At 36.7% G+C, this 27,705-nt stretch overlaps 1 protein-coding gene across 1 annotated transcript in view; it reads right to left on the reverse strand.

Moving 5' to 3' along the window:
- Positions 1-3,739: 3,739 nt before the first annotated feature.
- LOC145997128 (carboxylesterase 1E-like) overlaps positions 3,740-27,705 on the reverse strand; it is a 293,171-nt gene continuing 269,205 nt past the window's right edge. The window contains exons 6-11 of the mRNA XM_083133758.1: positions 26,840-27,014; positions 20,330-20,520; positions 18,689-18,830; positions 17,066-17,201; positions 11,078-11,200; positions 3,740-6,263 (exon numbers count right to left, since the gene is read on the reverse strand). Of these exons, the coding sequence (XP_082989884.1) occupies positions 6,020-6,263; positions 11,078-11,200; positions 17,066-17,201; positions 18,689-18,830; positions 20,330-20,520; positions 26,840-27,014 (1,011 nt within the window). The 3' untranslated portion in view covers positions 3,740-6,019. The remainder of the gene's footprint in view (positions 6,264-11,077; positions 11,201-17,065; positions 17,202-18,688; positions 18,831-20,329; positions 20,521-26,839; positions 27,015-27,705) is intronic.

Raw genomic sequence — 27,705 nt, forward strand, 5'->3', positions numbered from 1 at the left:
TTGCTTAGAGTGTTTAAACTCAACCTGTCTGCTTTGAGACTTCTTAGAGGAGGATATTTAATCAGTGTAGAAGGTATAAAGGCAAGCTAGCATAATCTTACACGATTCTTAGTGCACTGCGGATGTCTACGTTAAACACGAATACCCAATTCCTAGTCTCTTTTATACTATGCTTGACATAAGACATAACACATCTTTCACAGCACAGGACTTAATCACAAAACCAATAACCACTGATTTCCTAAACATACCAAGAATAGCATAAAGGGAATTGCAGATGCTTTAAAATTCTCCACAATGAGCCCAAATTTTGTTTCAGAAAGTCAAATACAGCCACACTAAATCGAAATGTACTTGTAACAAAATATCTGTCCTTGCTCTCCGGTGCATTACCACAGGTTAGTCAAGAACTAACTTTGAGAGTAGTGAAATGCGTCACAATCTTCCATGAAAGTCTAGAATCTTTACAACAGCTTTATAAAAAAGTTCCAAGTGCTTGAATATACATAATGTAACGCAGTACTATACAAAATGCAATAATATACTTTATAGTGTAAATCTCTTGATTTTATACGATCGTTTTATGAGTTAGCCTCTGGTCATGAACGTACAGCAAATCTTGTCAGGGCAGATCCCATTAATTGTCCATCAGTTTAGGGCTGTTAGTTTTCATCCAAGCAGTTAGATGGTGCTAGCAACTTCCGTCTCCAACGGAAATATCGTATAGCAACTTCCGTATCATCTTAGTGATTTCCGCATTCGCTTTGGCTTGTGGGGCTGGGTTATCCTCATATATATAATCCTTGGCCCTACATCTTAGCTGAGATTCACAAATCAAGTATTTGGCAGGCAAACTGAGGAAGATAATATATGCTGTCAAGGTAATAAAGGCTACCACACATTTGGAGACAATGAAAACAATTTATTTCAGCTTATCTCAATCCTTGTTAACACATGGAATTATAGTCTGCAGTAGTGCATACAAGAGTAGGCAAATCTTTATCTTACGAAAGAAAGTGATACGAATCATGATGGGGGTAAGACCAAAGGAACCACGTAGGAAGCTGTTCAGGGATCTAAGTATTCTGCCTCTCCCATGCTTGTACATTTCCACCTGCTCTGTTATGTAAAAGCAAACTTCTACGATTTGTTTAGGTGCCACCATGACATACACAATTACAACATAAGGAATAAAACTAACTTCCTAATAATTGTACACAATACAGTTCTCTCTGAGAAAGGACCTAAATTCTCAGGGACTCTCTTGTATAACAACCTTCCCAACCGCATAAAATCCATTGAAGCCTGCAGAGCTTTTAAGAAAGAACTGTACAAATTAGGGATGTGCCGAAGCAGATTACAAATGTATGAAAATCGACAGAAATTGATTCTTCATCATTTGTAGAGTTTCAACCTGCCTCAAAATCAGAAGAAAAAACAGAACATTGCTGAACCAACTATTCCACATGACCAGGGTCTGCTGTTGTATTGGAAATTAAATAAATGAGTATCCAAACCTGAAGCAAGTGGTGAGAAAATACCTGCTGCATCAGTATTCAGTGAATGAGAGTTCGGTTTTGCTGGACAGATTTGCGATAAGAGAAGAAGTAGAGTACTTCCAGAAGTGCTTAAAAAACTCTTGTTTCTGAAGTTGAATCTACCAGCATTAAATTTACAACATTAAGAACAGGAATTCATTTTGCATTTCAAAGAGCTGCTTGTGTACTAATGTTAAATCTCTTGAGAATCTATGTTCTTCTTAAAGGTTCACATAACCACTTTTTTTTTTAGATGTACATTTGCATCTCTTGAGACTCTATATGTATGTACATATGTATGATATGCAATAGAAATATACATAGCAAATGTACAAGGTTCATTCAATAAATAACCGGAAAAGTAGTATAAAAAAACGAAAATACAACTGTGATTCTTATGTGTTTCTTATTTTGTGAATGCATCTGTAAGCTATTCATAGCTGGGACTGGCACGCCTGCCTCGTGCACAGACTGCCGGGAAACAGTTACAAAAGACGACGGCACCCTTACAGGAGTGCTCCAAGCTGGAGCAGCGAAGTTTCGTGAGATTTATGTTGAGTGAAGGCACGAAACCGATAGAAATTCATCGCTGCATGACAGTTCAGTACGGTGACAACTGCATGTGTCAATCACAAGTATGTGAGTGGGCTGAGAAGTTCAAACAGAGCATAGCCAGTGTTGAAGATTACCCACGTCCAGGTCGTTCTGCCACTGTAGTTAACATGTTAACTCTGTTTTGGGACCACAAGGGAACAATTCTTGAACATTACATGCCCAGAGGTCATAATGTAAACAGTACCGCCTACTCCAACCTTTTGCGCAATAAACTGAAACCAGCCATTCTACAGAGACGACGTGGTCTGGTGTCCACTGGTGATTTTGCTCCATGACAATGCGAGTCCACACGCCACCAATGTCACATTGTCTACCATCGAGGACCTAAAGTTTGAGTGCTTACCCCACCCTCCATATTCGCGCATTTTCTTAATTCAAATTATGCGACTCAAAATGCAAGACATTTATGATTTTTTTTTTTTCCAAATTCCATCTGGACGCTGTACATAAGGCTAAAATGTAGGACATGTTTGCGGAACAGATGTCTGGTAACCCTACCTGTCATGTATGAAAATGATTGGAATTTCAATAGGGAGGCGTTGGGTGACAAATGAAAATAATGGACTGGACAGATGTGTGTACTGGCAGTGACTTTAGCACAAAAATCGTAAGGTAATTACTAGCACTAATAATAGTGGTAAGCAAGACCATAAATGTAACTTCGAAAAATGGTTTCAATGAATTCTTGCATACCGTGTTTATATATAAAGGGTGTATATAATCGACACAAAACATTTGGAAAATAATAGTTTACTTCTCTTTACAACTACAATACACACTTTCTTACAAGTAGCTAAAATGAAGCACTGTAGAAATTGAGGTTAATCTTTACAAGAACTCTAAAAAATTGACATAAAATATACAGATTGAATAATTTGTACTATATCAGTATGAAAAGATAAAGGAGAAATCATAGAATTTTGAAGATGGTATAGCAGTAAGTTTCTCATATCACTATTACAAAAGAAAAACATAAATAGATCAACAATTACAGATACATATATTCATTGACAAAAATTTTATAAAACTGATAAATATTATATGATTGTAAGTACCACAGTATGCAGGTTAATTAATTTTGGAGGCCATTTTAAAATATTTGAAATGTGCACTTAATTCTGAAAAAGAAAAAGGTTCTCCTAAAATATCAAGATTAAGTTATAAAATTCATAAGCTTGACTGACTATTTATGTTAAAGTGCATAATATTTTGATGAAGTATTAACTATTAATTTTTTTACTAGTTCATATAATTGATGTTTTTGGCATAATTGTACAACAACATAATGTAGAATTTCATTTAACATATTCATGGCGTAAGAATCTACAGTAAGTACCTCATTCGATTTTACTAAGAAATATTTGTCTTTTTATTACACTATTAGAATAAAGAGTTATGCTACATCTAACGAAAAAAAAAGAAAGGTTATTGTAAATGCTTCACTTTCTTCAGGCACATGATCATAACTTTCACCAAGATACAATTGTTGGTAGTGAAAGACAGTCACATTAATGTTAATTGTACATGATCTATTGTCTAGTGCTTTAAACTATATTTATTATAACTACATTTTGAGAGAGCACCTCTTCTCTCATCTAATTTCTTTTTGTCAGTGACTGGGATCGAACTTACGACATACCTGGAATTTTACTAAAAAATTTGGTGCTCTAGCCACTACACCACACCACCACCTGGCATTTGTAGGAGAATGACAGGTCTGTTGTACGATCGATCCCCACCACCGACAAAATAGAAATCTGTTCACCTGAAGCAACCCCGTAGGTAGATATTTTGGCAACCTAGGCAGGATTGTGGCTTGGCATCCTCCCCACCCCCTACCCCCACACTACCAGGCAGCTACATTTCATGTGCATCCTTCGATACTTTCTTCTTTTGCCATGGTTTGTGATATTTACATCCTACAAATTTTGTAGTGAGGAAACAAAGAAAAGCTCGTTAAAAATTCAGGGTGGTCCACATTGATGGGACATATTTTATTTTGTATTTTCAGACAGTAGGACTATTTTAACATTTTTCAAATACAATGTATTTGGAAGCCTGAGATTGGGAGCTTATATTAATTCAATTTTCATTTTATTGTTCTAATGAATTATGGTGCTGCGGACTCCGGTTGAAATTGCTTATGATGTGGAAGCGTTTCTCACTAGTGGAAGCTTCATCATCACAGCACAAAATATTTCAAGAAACGTGAAGCACCATCTCGGAAGGTAATCCTGCATGCTGTGAAAAATATCCGCGAGACAGCTAGTGCCAACAAGAAACCTTCACCTGGGTGACCTCGACGTCTCTTAGTGCAGAGAACATGTAACGCCTGGCAAATAGTCGAGCATTATCCCAAGCATTACAGCTCAGACGCTACAAGACATGCCATACAGATCACCAGATGTAGCCCCACAGGACTACTTCCTGTAGTGTTACCTAAGAGAAAGGGTGTATGCCACAAAACCTGAAACAATTGTTTAACCCAAGGGAAACATATGGCAAGATAGTGGCCATTCTGCCCAATTTGCTGCATCACAGTATGGACAGTATGATTTCGAGAGCCCAAGAATGTTCTCCTCAAGTTGGTGCCCATATACGGGATGTTATATTCAAACGATGAACGGTGCTGTAAAATCCCGTATCTTGGTTATGTATTACACATACTGCTCAATAAATGTTCTTGTTCCATTCCTAGAAATGTGCATTTGAAATGTGTCCCATCGATATGGACCACCCTGCAATACATGTTCGTAGTTTGCATTTCTGATTTTAAAACTAGCGTAATATTTAAGAATATTTCAGTTTTGTCTTCGTGTCTGAATAGCATCTTACTACTACTTTGGAAAACAGAAAATTCCAAGAGTAAATTTCTCTGACCAAATTCTGGATTTGTTGCCTTAAATAAATAAAAAAGGAAAAAAAAAGACCCCTGTGCGTGGTGCCTGAGGCTTCAGCTCCCCTAGCCTATTCCTTGCTACGGGCTTCACCTGAAGAGGAGAGGAGCTCTCTCGAAATGTAGTGTTAGAATAATCATAGTTCAAAGCACTAGACAAGGGATAATATCCAAATAACATTGCATCTTAATGTAGAACCATTGTCACTAACACTCAAAGAATTATTAGCCACATCGTTCACCAGCTCCAACTCGTCATAATTAATATAATGAAATAAGGGTCTATACACAGATCACGATTCAAACAAAGGTAGACTTGAATCTTCAAGTACTGATAAATAAATTATGTACGGCATTGTTATGATTCATGTTTGAAGATCAGCCACAGTTCCTCAAATGCATGCATCAAAATACTGTACACATAACCGCACAAAAAATAATTATACAAAATACAGTATCTCAACTTTACTATATATAAAATTTAAGTGAATTTGTGCTTTGTTAAAATTCAGCACGGTTACTTTGTGCACTATCAGATTGATCGTGAATGTACATAAAATAACTTCAAAATATAATATTTCCATCTCTGATATGCATGTTTGATATCTTAGGATATGCATCCTTGGCCTAATCTGATGCTTGCAATTGAATTTGCTTGATTTAATGACACAAATAACTAATTTTAACGCAAAACAGTTTCCAATTAGACAGAAAAGCTTTGATCGGGTTCTGTAGTTTGGTTTTTTCTCTCTCGGGTATAGAAATAATGACTTAAACATGCAAACCTATATCTCAGGAATGGCATGCTCGACAAAAGAGCCGCCTCGCCATTATTCTTTTGTCCTTTTGATTTTCCCCATCGGAAACATTTTCACCAGATTCACCACATGCAATGCTTACATCCGTCTGAACGTCAAATCTTTTCATTAACAAAAGTCCGAAGCTCGACTATTATAGGTGGTTGTTGGCGTCAATCGTCAACCGTGTCGCTGACTGCAGCAGGCGACCTAAGAGGCATATGGTGTTGTCGGCTGACTGCTATCCGGTGGAAAAGAATTACAGACAGTACCGTGATCAAGATAAGATTGGTGGTCAGCAGTAGCCAGAATATCCAAGAGGTATGGAAGCCTCGTTCTTCAGGACACGTTGTGTTCTGGCGATGATGGAATGGATATTTACTGAACAGTTCAGCATACGAGTTCCAAAACAACATTCTGAAAAATAAAGTTAGATCTATTAAGTAATACACAGTGATCAAAGCGCTACATTTTCAAAGTAGCTTCGCTACAGCTACTCTTCCAGAATGTAGCTTCGGTACAGCTACATCTACATTTACCAAAAAGTAGCTTGCTACGCTACTCCTGTGTGCTACTTGCTACTTTTACGCTACTTCTGCATAGAAAACTTAAAACAACCACATGGATATTCAAAAGAACCCCCTAGTATGATAGTTGTAGGGGAAACAGGGTAAGATGGGTTACAGTGTGTTTTTGCCAAATAAGTGGCGCTATTCATCTGACTTTCTTGCAACTTCATATAGAACTCTTTACCTCGACAGCTGCTGGTCTCAGTTCGAGACGGTGCCAGGAAGAATGGCCTCCGTTGCAATAACTTGGCAACCTATTTGCTGCTGTAAGTTACAATGGGGTCATTATTGTCAAGACATGCTTATTCAGAGGCTGTTCAGCGTATATTTGACCAAACGCGATTCCTTCCCCCTGCACTCAAATGAACTCACCCAACCTTGGCCAGGCACATTTGTCAATGCAGTGTGTGAGCCGTAAAAGAATGGTTGTGTTTTCTCACTGGGACCAAAATCCCGCCCAAACTGAGTTCCTTTTGGGAGGAGTACGTTGTATAACTTTTCCAAGTGTTCTGTGTTTTCTCGCTTGGCTGAAAATGCTACCAAAACAGTCTCTTTTAAGAGCGTTATGTTGTAGCCCTTTACAACGCAAAGTTTAGTGTTTCAATGATCAGGAAGTAGTGTAAGAGCAACGATTGTGACGTTAGTTTGACTTTAATAATCAAGAATGTGATCGACAAGTATAAGGATTGCATGGCCCCAGCGTTCGGTTCTGCAACAAAGGGGATGAGAACACAGTCATGCGCACAAGCCACCACCAGTATGCAGGTGCAAGATGCGGTTAACAGTTTCCAAAGACATATTTAGGCGATTCGCCATCTGTCTTTGGGTCGGTGGATTCTCTTGCATGGCCATTTTGTGAAGTTTCGCCTGCATACTGGTGGTGGCTGGTGTGCATGGCTGTGTTCTCATCCCCTTTGTTGCAGAACCGAAAGCTGGGGTCATGCAATCCTTATACTTGCCGATCATATTCTTGAATAAAGTCAAACTAACATCACAATCCTTGCTCTTACACTACTTCCTGATTACTTACACTGAACTTTGTGTCGTAAAGGGCTTTCCAAAAGCGACTCAGTTTTGGCAGCATTTTCGGCCAAGCGAGAAAACACAAACACTTGGAAAAGTTATACAACGTACTCCTCCCAAAAGCGGCTCAGTTTGGTTGGGATTTTTGGCCCAGTGAGAAAACAACCACTCTTTTACAGCTCGCACACTACACTGACAAACATGCTCAACCAAGGTTGGGCGAGTTCATTGTGAGTGTGGAGCGAAGGAATCGCGTTTGGTCAAACATACGCTGAACAGCCTGTGTATTATGTGTCCAGCATGCTTGCCAGATATCAAAAAACAGGTTATGTAGTTATTTTCAATTCACACATTTCGTGTTAGGATCGTGTAACCTGATAATGTGACATTGGGGCATAATTGGGGGGGGGGGGCATAACGGGGTACTACTCCAGTTGGCAGTAATGTGTTTGTTTAGTGAAGCAGGCTTTTTGCCTTCTCCAACAACCGACATTCAGCTCCCTCCGGATGCTGCCACAACAGAAACAGCTTCAACCCTTTATGCTCAGCCTTCGACATCTCACACGTCCACACCTGCTGAAGAACCAGAGTCATCCTGCTTGAAAGTTGCAATTGTGCCTATTCCAAACTTAGATCAAAAAAAATATTCAAAACGATGTGGATAGACAATCTTTACATAATCACCGTACAGAGCAGAACAAACTCATCAAATAACGAAAGCATTACCTAAGCGGAAGCTAGTCTTTTCATAGCCAAGAAACGCAAACAAAGCAGTACAGAAGACCAAGTCCCCATATTCAGCAAAGAATACATCCAATATTCCTTCTCTCATCTTCCTCAGCACAACATAAAGTGTCCAGTGAAAGTGTTGAAGAAGATATGTGTCTCTACTGTCAGGATTTTTCTGATGAAGGTTGGATCAGGTGTCATGTTTATGCACGGTGGGTGCATAATTCCTGTGTGTCAAGTGAAGACGATGATGCTGTTCATGTTTGTGGTTTGTGTGAAACTTAATTGTTTGAGTAAGTTTACACAAGTCTACAATTAAAACGTCCACTATGTTTCATGTTATTATTCTAACTTAATAATGATACAATTAAGTAGTATGTAGAGAAAACAGTTAAGAGTTTTTCCAAAAATCACAATATATTCCAAATATTAAGCATGTCTTTTCAGTTTTCATATTTTTTTTACATTAACAAAGAACCAATAAAACTATTGGTGGCAATAAAATCATTAATTTTGTAACTCAAACATTAGTCAACCCATCTTGCCCTGTCTTCCCCTACTTACTGGAAAATAGATTCTGTTATTATTATCATGATTCCCATCATTTATAGCAGTGTGACTTCAGTTACTTATTTTTACTATAGTGGTTGAGAAAAACGTATCTAGGTAAGTGGCATATCAATTCAAATTTGATATATGAGTATTGCAATTAGGATGATACCCAAATTAATGATTACAACTATACACAAATGAAATTTGGAAGGTTTATTTTTATATTTATATATCAATATATTTTCCTTGAGAATAAATATTGAGTTGTCACATAGTGGTTCATAACCAGTCTCAATTAGCTTATCAGTGCATAAGGTGAACTCAAAATAAAAACTAGGAAAGATGCCTGGAGGATGGGATCTGCTCATCATCATTCATCATTCTTCCTCATTCTCACAATTAGCCAAAAGTGGCAGAAAGTGACTAGATAAGAGAATCACTAAATAAGACATTCATTCTCATTGTCATGATCAGTGAAAGTAACAGAAATATATTGAGAAAACTGATGTATAAATCCAAATGTTCTGAACATATTGTTGCAAGAAAGACGAGAGCTGCATGGCAGTGTCACAGAGAAGGCAAGAAGAGGTAGCATGAAATCGGAGGAGAAAGATTTGCCACAGTTGTACAGAACATTACACACATTTTCTTTTGTATGTAATCACAATACAAAAGTACACACATTAAAAAGATGCCGATAGCGGACATTTGCAGTGTTCCATTATAAAAACAGAGCAGTGGTTCCTTATGTGAACGTTTTCAGTTGTTGCTGGTCGGCATGGCGAACAGAAAGAGGAAAACTTAAACATTTCACCAGAAAGCAAAATTTTATTGTAAGCAGACGCTAATTCACATAAAACTAAAACTGTTCACTAATAAAGTGGCAAATGTAATGTATTTAAGAATCAAACTTTTACCATGAACGTCCGGAAGGGAGTAAAGGGGGGCCATGCCTTCCCCCCCCTGGAAAATGAATGTCCACCTGAAAATTATATATAATTCACACAATTTCATTTCAGCCACAGTAATTTATGTTAATAATTACAAATTTGTTGAAGGGACATGATAATTTCAGACTGAAATAGTGTTTTTTGAGGGGACATTACTCTTATGGGGGAAAATTTACCTCCTTTGCCCCCCTTTAAAAAAAATCCTGCGGCCATCCATGACTTTTAGATTCGTTAATTTACCACTTTATGACAGAAATAACATGTACTATATTGTATCTTGTTCCTCAAAATAAATACAATATTATTTTTAATAATGATATGACACGGTGTCTAAAAATTCTCAGTTACACGTAATATTTTCTCTTCACCTTGACATAACTATAACTCAGGTTCAACTGTATATCAATTGAATTCAGAGATGAACATTTCATAGACATTTAAAGGGAATAATTGAAGCATCAGAGGAAAAACCAGGTCAGTCAAAGCTGGTCAAACTTCAGAAAAATGATTTTTAAATTGCAAAATGTTGCTCAACATGCAAATGAAAAGGTACACTTTAATGAATGTAATTGTAAAGTGTATGAAACGAATAAAAACAAGTGAAGGTCAGCATAGCATCAACATGACAGGAAATGACACCACCACCTCCCTTACGACAGAAAATTGACTTCAATTGAATCTTCATAATAAATGGTTTAAAATACATATTTTTACAATTCATAGAGCATGTCTATTTACCTTCACACAAAAATGGGGAAATTAATTAATTGATTTTTAAAAAAATATTTCTATTTACTTAATATTTTCTTTGTACCTGTGTGCCTGGTTAGCACATTTAAAACATGTTTCAAACACATGCCTATGTTTTTTTTACAACTGTTTGAGCTCCTTTAAGTCCACTTTATGCACAGAAAGGCTAATCGGGAGTGGACCTACAGTTTAAAGTGGGATCAAAACCACTTTGTGCCTTCACTAGATATCAAACCAGAGATTCCTTGATTACAAGGCAACAATGCCAGTTGGACTGTGTTGTGGTTAAGGCATGAACATGTGGCAGTCCCTTCATCATTTCATGAAGCATCCATTAATGTGCATTGTTGGAATTAACCCAGAGTCAGGGTTGGCAAAATTTATGTGGATTTTTTTAGTACAATCAAATCCCTCCTAGCATTTCACACCCTGTTGTTAAGTTCTTTTTATGCACTAATAGGCTAATTGGTACTGAATGTACAGTTTACAGTGGGATATGAACCACTATCTGCCTCCAAACCTGGAACCCTTTAATTACAAGGTAACGATGTTTCCACTACACCATTGGGAGACCAATTCTAGTAAGCAAATAATAACAGTAATAATTATTATTATATCAGAAAACACACTCCAAATAAATACAGGAAAAGCAGCTTACCTATCAGTCAAGTAGTTTTCTGCCATTCGCGGCCTTTGTCCCAGACTCAAGTAACTATGGTGCATCTCTGTATAGGGCCGCCACACCACTTGAAGTGGGTTTTCTGATGGTGGTGTTGGATGCCTGTGGAAAATTATTTACCACTGTGTTACACTGCATCTTGGAGAAGAATTTCAAACAAGGCTTCTCAGAGTCATCAAATATATAATACTTGCATTTTACTACAAACAGTTTCAAATTGTCAATCACTTACCATGGTTGTGAAGTTTCTTGCATTAAATCTACTACTGTCTATTTATACTACAGACAAAACTACCATGGCTAGGGGATTATTGAAAAATACCGAAATACCTTCATCTTGATTTTTATGATTGTCTGACTTGTCTGCTATAAATAATATAAATTGTAGGAATTTATTTTGTGTTCTTTTTTAATTATCTAATAACAACGGAAATGTTCTTTTGACTATGTGATACATGCCAATCCAAATATAAACTTTTCTTAATGTTTCCACCATCTTTCTTTTTTTCAATAGAGTTTCACTTAACACTGCAGTGGTTGCGCAGCAAAAATACATATCAGAATGTTATTGTTTTTATTCATTATTTGTTAAAATTTATCTAGTTTATAGCGACAAAGTCCTTAGTAAAGTGTTCTGGTTCACTTTACAAGAAAAGTATAAGTTATTTCACTCAGCATGTTACAGAAAAAAGGAAATTCTAAATCTAGTGAATTATATTTGAATGTGATGAAACCAAACAAAAATACACATTTAGAATATTATAGTTCTCTTTCCTCGCAAGATTCACACAGGTTTTTGGTGATATGGACACACCCGCTTCATACATTTATAACAGATTTTAGAAACTAGTACTTATGTATACATAGAAGTACTATGTGTCCAAAACTACTGTGTTCTGAAATGTCTTCACTGAAATTTTGAGCTTTATAACAAATCAACAATTGATATATTTCTAATAACGGCTGAACGAAAATAGTACCTGGACTATTGCCAAGGTCAATAGTGTTGCCAAACTGCAGCAGCATATTAAAATAAACTTGTGGATCACTATTGTGATCCATGCAACAACTACAGTGTTAAGTTTTGTCAGATTTTGAATACTATACTGAAAAGCAAAAAGACAAAAAAAAAATTAAAAAATGTATAGCTGTAGTTAATGCTTTGTGGGTAAAGTCGATTTTTTTATGTCTAATAAACTACAGGCTTGGTGATAAAATAAACATTTTTGGGGGGAGGTGTTCACCCACAATTTGTCTTATCAATGTTATGTAGTCACTACACACTGTATAATCATGTGTAAATCTACATAGTGTGCTGATCATGAGAGGTGGTGGCATGAGCATAACACACAATGAAGCCAGAGGTCTCATGTTTGAACTCTTGTCAAGGAATAGAATAGAATAGAATTGCCTTTATTGAGTGGGCATGTTGCGGCCTCATGGGTCTCTCTTACAACAAACCCTTGTCAAATTTATATTACAATTGACACTTTACAATTTCGGAAAATCACTGTTGCAGTTGAAAAAATATACAAAAATAAAACACATATACTTACAGGTTTTTATTTTATTTTATCTGCGATATTTCGTTCTGGTTTTTCAGAACTTTTTCAAGCTACACCAAGATATACATAAAATAACACAACCTTACAAGGCTAGTCACTCTACTCTTCTCAGAATACAATAGAATAGAATCGTCTTTATTGAGTGTTTATGTTTCGGCCTCGTGGGCCTCTCTTACAACAAACCCTTGTCAAATTCATATTACAATTATATATATATACCATTATAACAGTTGGGCTGAAAAGTTCGTAGGCTAACATAGTAAAAAATATTTTTTTGACAAAATTCGATTTTATTATTCAATATAGTTGCCTTTGAGGGCGATACAATGATTATAGCGGTCATACAATTTTTCGATGCCATTTTTATAGTACGATTTCTCTTTAGCCTCAAAATAGGCCTCAGTTTCGGCGATTACCTCTTCATCAGTGCTAAATTTCTTTCCAGCGAGCATTCTTTTAAGGTCTGCAAACAGGAAAAAGTCACTGGGGGCCAGATCTGGAGAATATGGTGGATGGGGAAGCAATTTGTAGTCTAATTCATATAATTTTGCCATCGTTTTCATTGATTTGTGACACAGTGCATTGTCTTGATGAAACAGCACTTTTTTCTTCTTCTTTTTCGTGATTTCATCCTTTAAACACTCCAACAACGCTATGTAATAATCGCTGTTGATGGTCTGGCCCTTTTTGAGGTAATCGATGAATATAATACCATGCGCATCCCAGAATACTGATGCCATAACCTTGCCAGCCGACTGTTGCGTCTTTCCACGCTTTGGATTCGGATCATCACGTGCAGTCCACTTGGCTGACTGTCGATTGGACTCTGGAGTGTAGTTATGGAGCCATGTTTCATCCATTGTAATATATCGACGGAAAAATTCGTGTTTATTACGGTTGAATATCGCTAAACATTGCTCCGAATCATCAAAACGTTGTTGCTTTTGATCGATTGTGAGCACGCGCGGCACCCATTTTGCACACAGCTTTCGCATGTTCAAATATTCATGCACAATATGTCCAACACGTTCCTTTGATATTTTTAAAGTCTCAGCTATCTCGATCAACTTCACTTTACGATCATTTAAAATTATTTTGTGGACTTTTTTTATGTTTTCGTCGGTAACAGCCTCTTTGGGGCATCCACTGCGTGCATCGTCTTCGATGCTCATTTTGCCTCGTTTAAATTTAGCAAACCACTTCTCAACGGTTGATTTTCCTGGTGCAGAGTCCGAATAATGTTTATCAAGCCAAGCCTTGGCTTCAACAGTAATTTTTTTTTCGCCAAAAAGCAATGCTTTATTAACACACGGAATTCTTTTTTATCCATTTTTTCACAATAACAAAAGCTGCTTCACTCACAATGCTATATCTCACGAACTAATTATCCGGCAGCTGTGAAATTTATACACGTATCTTTTGAAGGTTAGTACTAAGTAAAAATCACATGGATTTAATTCTAGTAATGCCATCTATGAGTCAGCCTATGAACTTTTCAGCCCAACTGTTATATACAATCAGAAGTGTAAAGTGACTAGCCATGTGAGGTTGTGTTATTGTATGTATATCTTGGTGTAGCTTGAAAAAGTTCTGGGAAACCAGAACGAAACATCGCAGATAAAATAAAATAAAAACCACTAAAAATAAGTGTGTTACATTATTTTGCATGTACAGTGATACAGAGTTAAATCTAAAACCACAATTAGAGTACCATTATTACAGAGATAAAACAAAAACTAAGTCCAATACCTCATATCTCTGTTTATTACAGAAAAGACAAAGCCAGGCACTATTGTTTGGACAGTATCCATTTCTTTAGGTTTAATTTGTGTGTTGCAGGATAGAGCTCCCCAAAGGGGTATTAAACCCTTATCCAAAAATACAGCATAAGCGCTGCTAACTGACAATTTGGGTGGGGGGGGGGGGGCATGGTTCAAGCATAGGCATGAATTTCTCTTGACTTAGTAGGAAAAGGTGTGGGCTGATACCTGTTCAATCAATATGGATATTCTTGAGTTCTTTTCTACCTTTTAAGTTAATCTCAAGGAAGAGTGTGTTTGTGTGTGTATGGGGGTCTGTGTAGATGAAACAAATTAAATAAGAAATGCATTGAAACACACTAGTAACATTTAAAGAGAAGAAGAGCTTTACTTTAGCATAGTGTTTTTTTTCTTGTTTTTTTTAATATATAAATAGGGCTACTATACATTTAAAATTTACAGGACAGTCCCAGAATTGTATTGTTTGTCACAGTGTTATGAAAAGTTTTTTCAGGATGCCATTGCTGCCCGGAATAGGGTGGGAAAGCAGAAAGGATTAAGACTATACTTTTATGAACATATTTCTATTTAAGTGCATGGATGTATTTTTAACATGCTCATTTAACAAAACATAACTGTGCATTGAACCACTCCCTCTCGATAATACAAGAGTTTACGAGTCCTGCAAAGATGACGCCGCTCAATGAACTTGCTGACAACAATTAGTAACAATGGTACTTTTATTTCTGTTCCCAGTGCTGAATTTTAGTGAAGATTCTCTTCCAATGTATAGTAAGCTGCTTATGGTAAGCAGTCAGTGTTTGGGTGCCTATCTGCTCACTGGGTAGTTTTCAAATAAAGTTTTGACATTGTGAAATAGGAGTTTAGTTCATTGTGGCACCGAAAACGAAGTTCAAGTTTAATGATAAACTTTGAGGTGATTTTCCTTTTAGTAAGAAGTGTAAAGAAAATGATAATGAGACAGTTCATAATAAATATGGTCTAAGTCCAACACCCCCTCCCTCCAACAGGTCTCTGGTCAGTGGCATCCTGGACTTATGAAATATAGCAACCCTAGTAATAAATTAAATGATGAATATTAATGTGAACTACATAAGAAAATAGTACAAAAGTTGTGAGATTGTATATAGCATTAAATATGCTGGGTAACTTGCAGAGTCCTTTTCCCCTATCTTGATGGGCTTCCATCTTTTAATGGTTCCATGAAATTGCCATCAAACACACTAAAGTTATCTTCTGCTGAGTCGTTTTGAATGTTGACAATTTTTGCTTCTGCTGGGGACACCATCCCAGCCAGGATGAGCAGTAGTTTTTTTTCATGAGCTTTTTTTTTCTGTCACATTCTTACAGTTTTTGAATCCTCGAACATCATATGGTATGTTCATTTCGGTGTCGAATTTTATTTGGCCACAAGATTATACAGGGTGTTTCCTTGACCTTGAATAAAATTGGCAGGGTGGATGGAGACTGACCCAAGTACCAATATGAGATCAGAAACCCTTGTCCGGAAACTCGTTGGGTCTGCCTGTGACCGTGAAATAAGACAACTGAAAGATGCAGCTTCTAGATATAATATGAACATTCATGGCGCACTGCCTATGACTGTGAAATAAGACAACTCAAAGATGCAGCTTCTAGATGTAATATGAACATTCATGGTGCACTGCCTGGCAGTAAAGGCTGACGGTTGAGTGCAGATCCGAGGAGCACCCTTTCATCCCCTCCTGACAAGAATCCTTGCTGCCTGTGATATCGTCAGAATGACTCCAGGGATGTTGGAGCGGATGCGACAGATCTTCTTGGGATGCTGTCGTGCCTGCATCGACATTGGGGGCTTGGACCTTTTCAACAGTCCAAAAATGGTGTTCTTTGAGGCCGAATTTGAGCCTCAGGAACAAAAAGGTACTGGATGTACGGTGGATGGTGAAGCTTTGCCTTATTTTGCTTGGCCAGAAATTCCCTCGCTTGCAGTGATGAATGATATGGTGCATTGTCGTGGTGGAGAAACTAGGTATCTGCCATCTCAGGGTGGATGTGCAAAACTCATTTTCTCAAGCGATTGAACACCTGCATGTAAAATTTTGCAGTTCCACCTTATATGCAATTAACCTCATACTCAAACGTCAGACTGAGTCCAAAACATACTTGACTTGAGTCTCATGGTTTGCAGTTCTGGATGTTGATAAGCACTCTGAGTGTTGTTCGTCCTTGTCTCCTCTTTTCGTTGTTTGAACGCCACGTGCCACATACACACTTGTGCTTTCGACAAAGTGTCCTCCCCATAGGCTTGTCTTTTACGAAGTTTGATGCATTTTCGACCGTGATGTGACACTAAAACAGCTTCTCGCTTTGCTTGCAATCCGAACGCTGGAACAGCTTGGAGACAACTGAGTTGTGTCAGACTGTATACCTGTCATCCCCCACCACCTGCCCCACCCAATAGATCCATCCCCCTTCTGACTGACCCATAAAATGAAGTTTCATTACTTTTGGGACAGACCTTGTATGTAGTTATGGAAAAAAATGCTTCCCCATGGGCCCTTAATACCAGTAGTATTATAGGGGAAGTATTTCTTTCTATGACTGTACATGCACAAGAGAGAACAGTAAGTGACACTTACCCATACTTGGCTAGATTTGTCCAAAGCTTCATGGATATCTGGCTCATGTTCTTATCGTTGACGGCTCGCAAGTGGTTGCTGTAGTTGAGGAATGGTTCACCGAAGAAAAATTGAAGATCACTCTCATGATATGCTCCTTTAGATAAAAATATTCATGTTATTAATGAACATAAATATAACACTTCAACCTATGTTGCACCACTTTTTAAAAATAATTAATTAATATATTGCTGAAATTATATTTTCTACTTTGAAAGAATTTGCTTATCTTTAATCAATTTTTATCATCACTTGGTTATAAAAATATGATAATCAGTGATTGAAGCATGGGCGAGAGCATACGCCCCCACTAGCAAGGATAACATACATGTAGCATACAGCATATCCAAGTCTATCTAGCTGTCACCATGTTGAAACACAAGCATTTGCCTACAAGGCTTGAGGAAAAGATTGGACAAGTTCTACTAGGGTTACAGCAAAAGTCATGGCAACTACTTTTTTTCCACAATAACGTGGGTCATGCAAGAAATTGTAAAATATACAGTTGGAAGGTCATGACATATGCTAATGTTTAATGTATGAATTTTGAACAAAATAGAGATCTCTCTCAGGATAGAGAGAAATACAAAATACGTGCAGTCACAGGTCATCCTGAACATTGCATGTCGGCAGTTGCTTCTCTTCCACACCCGAATGCTGCTGCCACCTCGCAACAGTTTGGTATGGTAGAGCATCTTTTCCTAAAGCTTCCACAAGCTCAGTGTGACATTCTCTCACATTCCTTCCACGGATAACTCCTATTTTCACATAAGAACGCTGTTCACGCCAGGTCACATTCATCCTGCATGACTGTTAAACACACACTGTCTTCCCACTTCCCTCAGTTCAATGTCTTGGCAACCACTGCCATCTAGTGGCATCACAATACATTACATGTGTATCACTGTATATTTTAACATTTCTTGCTTGACCCGCATTATCGTGGAAAAAAAATGGTTGCCATGACTTTTGCTGTAACCCTCCTAGATATTGCTTTTAGACATCCAAAAGATGTTCCCTGGATGTCTTTAAATGGATATTCAAAAGATATCCATAATATTCATTAATAATATCCATTGATCTGATCTGGATATTGTGGATATCCATTGGATGTACAACAAATGTCCTTTTTATTATGTTATTTATTCAGTATTATACTAATATTTTCTTTTTTTAATCATACCGATGTAGCATGTATTATTGAAATATTATCATAAATTTATTTGGTAGCTATATGCATAATGAATTAACTTTAAGATTTGCCATTGCATTTTTCATAAGGTACTTTACATCTCAATGCTGGGAGATGGCAACATTGACGTCATCAGTGTTTCAAAGGCATCAGATCCCATTGTGGTAGCATTGGAGATATTTCCACACAGGTGAAACCAGGGTTGTCTCAGTTGGTATAGCAAAGGCATGGTATGCCAAAGACCTGGGTTCGAATCCTGGTCAAGCCTGCATTTTTTTGCTGAGATTTCTACATAATGGATTAACTTTGTGCACATAAAACATTTGCATCAACTAGAATTGTTGCACAATGTAATATTGTTAAAAATATAATGAGAACATACCAACACTTACCAATCCACTCCTGTCTACCAGTCTTCACATCATCTACACTATAGTAGTTAAACTCATAGAAGAAAGATGGTGCTGTATTCTTTCTTGCTATTATATCCATTTCACGGACACAAGGAGCCTTTAGTCCCACATCTGAGATGAACTGAAAAAGAAGACAAAGGAATGTCAGAGAGAAATAAATTATGTTCAGTGTTAGTCCAATAATTCCTCAAGAAATCAGCCCCTGATGCTTCAAATATGTTGGGTGTCTTAATACGTTGCTACCAAAACAAATAAGCCTTGCCTATCTCTCTCTGCCCGGTTCCCCTTCTCCAACCACCACTACTGACTTTTCTCTTCTCTTTGTGAAAAATTAAGGAACTTTGTAATTAAGGAGGCAAATAAAGCAATATCAATTTCCATAATTGCTGATGAAAATACAGATATTTCTGGCATAGAGCAGCTGTCCATAGGAATTAGATATGTGGACTCATCTCTAAATGAACCCTAAATTTGAGAAGAATTTCTTGGTTTTGTGTTAGTACAGGAACTTAACACAAAAGCAATTGCAACAATATGTTCCAAATGCTATGTTGGTGTTTTAGCACTTCATAGTGTAGAACAGTTGTTGTTTAATGCATACATTTGCTACATTATTTAATTTTGTAATAAAATAATAAAAAAATTGCCTGTCAATGCTGCCCAGATATCTAATCTTACAATCCGTTCACATATATCTAGTTATGCAATCTACGGAAATAATAGTTCAGCTTTACATGAAGTACAGGGTCTCCGAGAATGAATGGTGGCGTTTCATGAGGTCTCTGTAAAGTATGTATTATGTGTAATGAATTGAAAGTGCTTTTATTTAATTCAGTCCCTCAAAAAGATTACATTCATCTGTTATAATTTTCTGTCATTGTCGTCGTTGTAATAGTAAAGTTGTTAAATTTATCTTTTTTGTAAATGCGCAACAAGATTTTTAGCCCATTCTTTTTTGTTGAAACTAACATCAACTCCACTGCATTACATGGACATACAGAACTTTTTGTTTCCTCAAATTGAGCAAATGGAAATAGAGATGTCGAGTTGCAGATCCTCTTTCAACAAGATGGAGCACAGCTCTACTTTGCTAATCATGTGCGAAAAGAGTTGAAGCGTCGATTTCCAGAATGGTGGATTGGCAGAAGTGGAGCCATCCCATGGCCTGCAAGAAGTCCAGATCTTGCTGCATTAGATTTCTTCCTCTGGAGCTATGTGGAAAATGAGGTTTACAGTGAAAGAATTGACAATCTTGTCTACCTTAAGGAAAAAATCCGACAAGCAATTGCAAGCATTACTCCAGACGTTCTTGCCAGAGTGTGGACCGAAATTGAATATCGCTATGACGTGTGTCATGCTGTTAATGGTGCGCATGTTGAAACTTACTAATGTTGTTCGTAATATTTTTGAGTGACTGAATAAAATAAAAGCACTTTCACCCCACCATTCACTCTCGGAGACCCTGTATATTATGTGTATGTGTGTTTTCAGGACTCTGTGTCTATGGGGCTTTTGCCCCTCCCCCTGCACCAAGTTGGAAGAAAATCCTGTGGGCATCAATGATAACAATGTTTTCATTACACATTTGCTGCCATAATTTATTGTAAAAGAGATACTTACGTCAGAAACTGCTACAGTGTCCCCACGTTCTTTATTGTCCAGGCCGATGTCTCTCTTGTAAAGATAAAATGCTACGGTTGCATGAGTTAAAGCTGCTGTATTCAACGGTGGAAGTCCTGTAGTTTTTAACAATTCATGAACATCCTTTTCCAAAAACATCTTCATTATTTTCACATCAATCGACGGACCAACTGAAAATAGAACAAGAATCAGTTAGAAAAGAAAAGAAAAACTCATGTTGTGATAATTTGTACCTTCGTGAATGACATGATCAATATTTTCCCTTCCACATTTATCTCTAAAGGGGGTACAACAGAGCTTTTGCAATGTACATAAAATAAGGGAAGAAATGCTGTATCTACAATACTGTAATTCATTCTTCTAACACACAATTTTAAATTGTATGTTAGAAGAAATTGTATTAGTTTCCTGTGTCTTGGTGTCTACCAGTCAAGAAATTATACTTGTGGTCAAGAATTTTTACTATCACAATGACTTATTGATTTCTTTATTTTACTTTACTTTGGCTAATTGCGAAGATGAAGATGAATGGTGGTAAGATAGGATGGATGAAGAGACAATCACAAATATATAGGGATAAAAACATGAGTCCCATGTAAGATTATACTGTCTGTGAGTCCAGATGCTAAAGCCTTGCTGGTCTGCCAACTGCAGTCCAGGATATGCATTAACAGATAAAGCAAGTCTGAATATCTTCTTAAATACAGCTTCAGTTTTCATCTTAACTGGCCTTTTGGTAAGAGATTTTCATTAAATAAATATTTTTTTCTTAATTGCTAATTTCCAACTTTACCTAAGTAGGGGTTGAATAAATAAAAGTTAAGAAAAACGAAATATAGATCAAGAAAAAGTCTTGAAAATGTCAAGAGTTTTGGATTTGTTATTTTGGTAGACACCTTGCGACTTTAAATGTTCTTATTGAATCCCATAATTCAATATTTGCAAAATAAGTGAACAGTTCTGAGTATAATAATAATATGGATTGAACAATTTTAAAATCAATGCAAATGAAAGGTGAGGTTCATTGAACCGTCTTTATTATGAGGAAATATGAATATTATGATTGTGCATTACAAGTAAAATTGTCTAGGGTGAAATATTTTCTTATTTTTACACATACATTTTACTGTATAAATTGATTAATATCTAATTGATGCCTGACGTCTCTTGAAGCTAGTATGTTAGAAACACACCTCAAATAAAATTAGAACTTTAACTCCAAGGATGTTTTGTTCAGTCCTGTTGCACTTCCTTCCTCTACCAACCTCCAGGTACACTTTATTTATGGTGACCTTGGGATGGGGTCAAAAATAGTTTTCTTCTTATTATTATTTTAATGTATTTGCAGTAAGTTATATATATGATTTTCCTGACAAAAGTGGCATCAGGATTCTTTTTAAAATCTAATTTCATTATATGCTTTGAGAGAATTGCAATGTCAAATAGACAAAATATTAACTGCACATTTGTGATCAAATATATATTAAATATTATGGTGCATGCAATGTTATAGAAGCAATTTTTATTCTAGTGTTTTATTTACTGGGTGATGTTAGATGCAAGGTTATTATATGTCCCGTTTTGACTGGGACAGTCCCATTTTGCCCCTCCGGTATTAAAAATAAAACTATTTGTCCCGTTTTATAAAAGTTTAGGAGTTACCTTGAAACCAACTCGAAATTTGAGAGACGTTTTTGCTCAAAAATATGTAATGTTTTATGTGTGTTCCAATATTCGCAGAGCAGTGAACAAACATGGCCAAGAAGCGTACATGTAGTTTCAATATTAACCTATAACAAGAATGTAAAGTTTCTTGTCTTGACACAAACTAAAAAGACAAATCTCATGTTGTGTGTCATATATGTGGGGAGTTTTATGAACTGTTGGTGAAGATTGGTTCTTCTGATAAATACTTGTGGCATTACTCAACTTCAGCGTAGAAGTAACATCAAAGATTGATCTGAAGGGACAAGGAACACTATGTAAATCATACCGAGATTATAATAATTAATACCTTTTGACAATGGGAGATCATATTTCATTTATTGTTTATGATGTTTCATTTATGTGGTCCTTCTTTTTAATAAATAATAATAATAATGTTAATAATAACATTAGGCCACCGATTTTTCAAGAAGGGGTCTGACCTCCTTTGGATTTCCCTTTCTTGCGTCAAAATAGTATGGTCACCCTAGTTAGATGCAAATGGAGGGCTATTATCATGAGTAAATCTTCAGATATTCCTGTGTGACAAACAGTTTAACAAAATATCTATATCACAATATGTAAAGTGAGTTTTGTTTTAAGTCCACTTATGCATGATAGGCTAATCGGGAACGGACTTATAGTTTAAGTGGGATCCAAACCACTGACCTCCAACGAGGATCATACCTGGGATACGTTGATTACAAGACAACGGTGTTACTATTATGCCATTGGGGAGGTTCAATGATATTTACGAGGAGAAGTTAGTAAATAGACCACAAACTGATGTGGGATAGCTGAAAATAGGAGTTAGTAGTTTCTAAAGGTGTCATTAGGTGGCAGCACAATCCCAGCTTGATGATATTCAGTTAGCAGTCGCTAGATAGCAAACACACGCATGGGGAGTGTATGTGGAGAAGGCACAAGTGAAGGCAGTGGTGGCGATTAGAGGGCGAGGGGCAGGTGCCCCCCCACTTTTCACCACTTTTGTCCCCGCACTATGCTAAACCTTATAAACAAAGGACAATATACTATCTGTTCCCCCCACCCCCTTCTGGTTTTTGAATCCAATCGCTGCCACTGAGTGGAGGAGATGATTCAAGCAGACAGGCGAGTGATGATAGAGACAGCATACCAACTGCAATAGGGTGTTCTCATGGTTTAGCCTACATTATAATGCATGATTGTTTGAATTTCCGAAAAGTGTGTGCATGGTGGCAGCAAACGTTTCACGGATGATGAAGATGTTGAAAATAATGTGTGACTGTGGCGCGACAACAGCCCTAAACTTAATGCAGCAGGTTTTGGGGGACTGATAAAGCAATTGGATAACTGTATCAGAAGGTTATGTTGAAAAATAAAAATTGTTTTCAAGTCAGTATCACATAGTATTTTTTAAATAAATGTTTCTAGCCTACTTACTGACTTACACTCATAAATGAATTTACCACTAGTCTACTGAAAACCTGTAACAAAATATGCACAAATTGTGCCCACATATGCACAAAACAAAGTTGGCACTCCTTCAAATAAATTAGTGCAATTCCTGAATTATATATATCCCCTATTATTTGTATCCCTTTGCCTAAATGTTGCATACCTAAGTACATTTCATACTAATTCACAAATGATTTGAATGCAGTATCTACATTTTGATACCAGTGCTTGTCTCTCAACAAAACTTTCATCTTTTCAATTTCATTTTCAAATGTGCTAACTGTCACCTTTTATCTATTTCCATAAATTAAGACCTTCCTGCCCCTCACCAGTCTTCATCGATGTTGCACCCTGCCCCTGTGGGTTGCAATTAATTGTTTGGCCAGTTTGCAACTTCAATCTAGTACAGGTCTGTCTGCATAATGTCCAGGAAATACTATATTTTAGCCAACAATACTTTTTTGTTAATAACGTACTCAAGAGGGAACGGGGCCCAAGACTCACAGGGCCACTTCCTAAATTTGCTCTTGAAAATTGATACGATATTCAGAAGATAGGAGGAATATATCCTTTCAATAATTGAGAAGCATGTATGTTGGGGGCTGGGGAACAAGCAGTGGTGTATTGTTGCAGTGAATCTATGCAGATAAGTCAATGTCACAGAAAGGGGCACTTTGGCATCCCTTTTTACGTTTTGAAAAATTGGGACAGACACCCAAAAAAAAAAAAATGTGGGATTGTCCCAGGTAATACAAGACTTCTGGTCACCTTAACTTAACCATTAGTTTCAGTATTGTCTTCTGTCACATGCTCACCCTTTCACACACATATTGATCAGTGTGTTTAGAATGTTTTCAAAAGACTGGTAACATACAATGCCGATCCAGAAAACAAAGCTTTCAATTTTAATGCTGAACTTTAATCATGGTAAAATCAGACTTACTTCATATCCAGAAAGCTATATAAACAGCACAAGACAAATGAAAAACTTAATTTCAAGCTTTCAACCCTTCTCAGAGTCATTATCAGGGATGAAAACATGCAGGTTGGAAGAGGCAAGAAGAACATGGCATGAAGCTATGCCTTTTTTTTGTTTTCTGCTACATGGTAAGTTAGATTATACCATGATTGTTCTGGTTCACCCAACTGCAAAAGAAACAGTAGGCGAATTGTCCACCATTATTTTCATTCGATCTGAATTACACAATGTCATGATAATTAATTGAAGTAACGATGTCAATAAGCAGAGGACAATGCCTGCTTCGAACCAACACAGTTTCATTCCTTAAAACAACATAGAATGTAGAATAAAAAAGTAATGAAAATAGCAATGGACAATTTGCCTACCATTATCTTTGCCGTTGACTGTACATGACATAAGAAGTTTTTAAATAATCTCTCAAAATTTGAGCTTGGAAATCACCAACAATGGACAAAAATTTCAACTGGAGTGATCAACTATTGTGAAGCAAGAAGTTAGTCTGTGCAACAAACAATTTTTAACCAAATGTCAACTCTTCCTGTCACCACTCAGATGGTTCTTCACCCAACCAAAAATTCCAATTGAAAATATGTTAGATTGTATTAATGTTCAAAAGTACTTTTATGAATACAGTAGACACATTGATATATGCGAATGCAATGGTTGTGCTTCTCCTTCCTATCTTCAGTCTAATTGCTTTCACAATTATGTTATAACAGTTTATTATTAGGTTCAAATTCATATTTCTCATTTCATTTATTAAAATATGTCTGCCAATTTAAGAGATCAGCACATAACACATTTCACAGTATTAATAACTACATATCTTACACTTTCTTACAATACTCAGTTGTTTTGGTTCGTGTAGCACAAAGCCATTTTCCACTTCTTAATTGTGTTTCATGGTAAAACCCAATGTATTAGTTCTTTAATTAACTTCATCTATACATATAATCAGAAATCATATTCTCAACATTAAGAACTAAAAGGAGCAACATAAAATCTAAGAAATCAATAATTATATGCAATGTACACTATGCAGGATGTCTCATAAGTAATAGCGCAAACTGACACAGGTGAAAGTACACGATAATAGAAGCAAAAAAGTCTCAGTAAACATGGGTCTGCAAACAAGCTGTTTTCGAGATATTTGCAAATGTGTGGTTACAAGCCGCCACTGACCTCATTGTTTGTAATCGTCGTCCAAGTTGGTAAAATGCTAAGAATGTGTGGTTAGAAGCCATCACTTTTTGCATTTTGTAAACACCGAGTGCTTTACTCCTTGCACGTTCCGAGGTATGCTCTTTCTTTACAAAACAGAACATTTCCGAGAGGTGGCATTGTAATCAAACACGATGGATACAATCAGTACAGATAATTGTACGTGCAGGTGACCAATTCCAAAATGAAACGGGGGTGTTCGAAAGCATTTTACCAATAGGACGACATTTACAAACAATGGAATCAGTGGCGGCTTGTAATCACACATTCGCGATTATCTCAAAAACGGCTCGTTTGCAGACCCATGTTTACCGAGACTTTTTTGCTTCTATTATTGTGTGCTTTCACCTGTGTCAGTTTGCGCTATTACTTTTGAGACACCCTGTATTGCCAATGATGACCGGACACCCCCTGAACTGAAAGGAGGGTCCATCATCAATACTGTTCCACTAAATTATGAGCCACTGGAATGACTCATGAAGGACAATGAGTGTGCTGTAGACTTGTATACCACTGCCAGCAGCAGTTGGCAGTCAAACCACAATCCTGCCTGGGGCGCCAAAATATCTAGCTAGTAGACTGTCACCATTCACCCTCACCTTTGCAATTAGCCAAAGGTGTCGGAAACATGAAGTAAAGTAAATCAATACGTTCATTTTTTGTGTGCGTGTGATTTGTGTGACCTGTGTTTAAATCCATACCGCAGAACAATTGAAGGGCTCGAGTGTAAAACATGGTAAGTGACATTTTGGTAATTTTTGTGTTACAAAGTAAAATGACATCTTTCAGTTTTTGAGTTACAAAGTAAAATGTGACATCTTTCAATTAATGAGTTAGAAAGTAAAATGTGACATCTTTCAATTTTTGAGTTACAAAGTAAAATGTGACATCTTTCAATTTTTGAGTGAAATTCCCATGTTATACAATTTGCATTGGACTCAGTGAATCAGTGTAGCTTCTAATAACCTTTTTTCTTAATGAACTCAGTAGTGACCAAAATGTCACTTGCCATGTTTTACACCCGAGCGCTTCAATTAACAAAGTATTTTTTAAATTGCAAAGCTCTGGTAATAATTAGACTTTTTGAAAAGCATTTTAATGTTTATAATATTAAGAAAGTAAAAAAAAGGCAATATAAATCTTACACTTTATGAACCATATGGATACTTCATCCCTCGTGACCCCAGAGACAAAGGGCACATGGTTAAAACTACCCTCCTGTAATATTTCTTCAGGCTTCTTAGGGAGGAACTTCCCTCCATACTCCCCATCCACAACAGGAGCAAAGGCCACCCCCAAGCCATCTTCAACTTCTGCATTCTGTAAAAAATAATAATAATAAGATATAAATAAATATTTCCTCGTTGTGATTCAAATGATTTTAGCATCAGTTTGTGGAAGGAAATTATATTTATAAATTAAATAACCTGTGGTGTAATACCCCATGAGGGCCAGTACCTACCTACCAACTGCCGGTCTCACTCCCACCAGAGGTCCCATACACAGGCTGAAATCTCATGAAAATTTGTCACACTTACCCCAATAGACTCCAACTTAGACCACATGGCCACCGTTCATAAAAGTATACGACATAACGAAAATTCTTGGTTAAATATTGTTCTTAAAACACACCTCAAAATTACTGAAAATGACCAATAACAAGAAATGCAAGAAAATGGAAAATTAAAAGAATGTTTTGTGCTTCTAACTGAAGTGTTATGGACTACACTTGTGTTTAGCAAAGTCTGTAAGAGCCTGAAAAAGTATGACTTTTCATGGGCATCTGAGCCCTGCTTCTCATCATCACCACCACCACCTTTGAGTTAGTGTCTCAGAAAAGAATCCACATGCATAACATCAGCTCCATTACTCATCTACACAAGTTTTAGTAAGCTGTATTATTATGATACAGTGAAACCCCAGTTTTATGTTTGTAAATTTTTTTATCTTCCACCATTATATATGCATTTATCATGATCCAAATGGAGCAAAACGCTGTAAAGTTTACCTG

This window comes from Lepisma saccharinum, chromosome 13 (genome assembly GCF_977018435.1).
Source record: "Lepisma saccharinum chromosome 13, izLepSacc3.1, whole genome shotgun sequence".
Lineage (NCBI taxonomy): Eukaryota > Metazoa > Arthropoda > Insecta > Zygentoma > Lepismatidae > Lepisma > Lepisma saccharinum.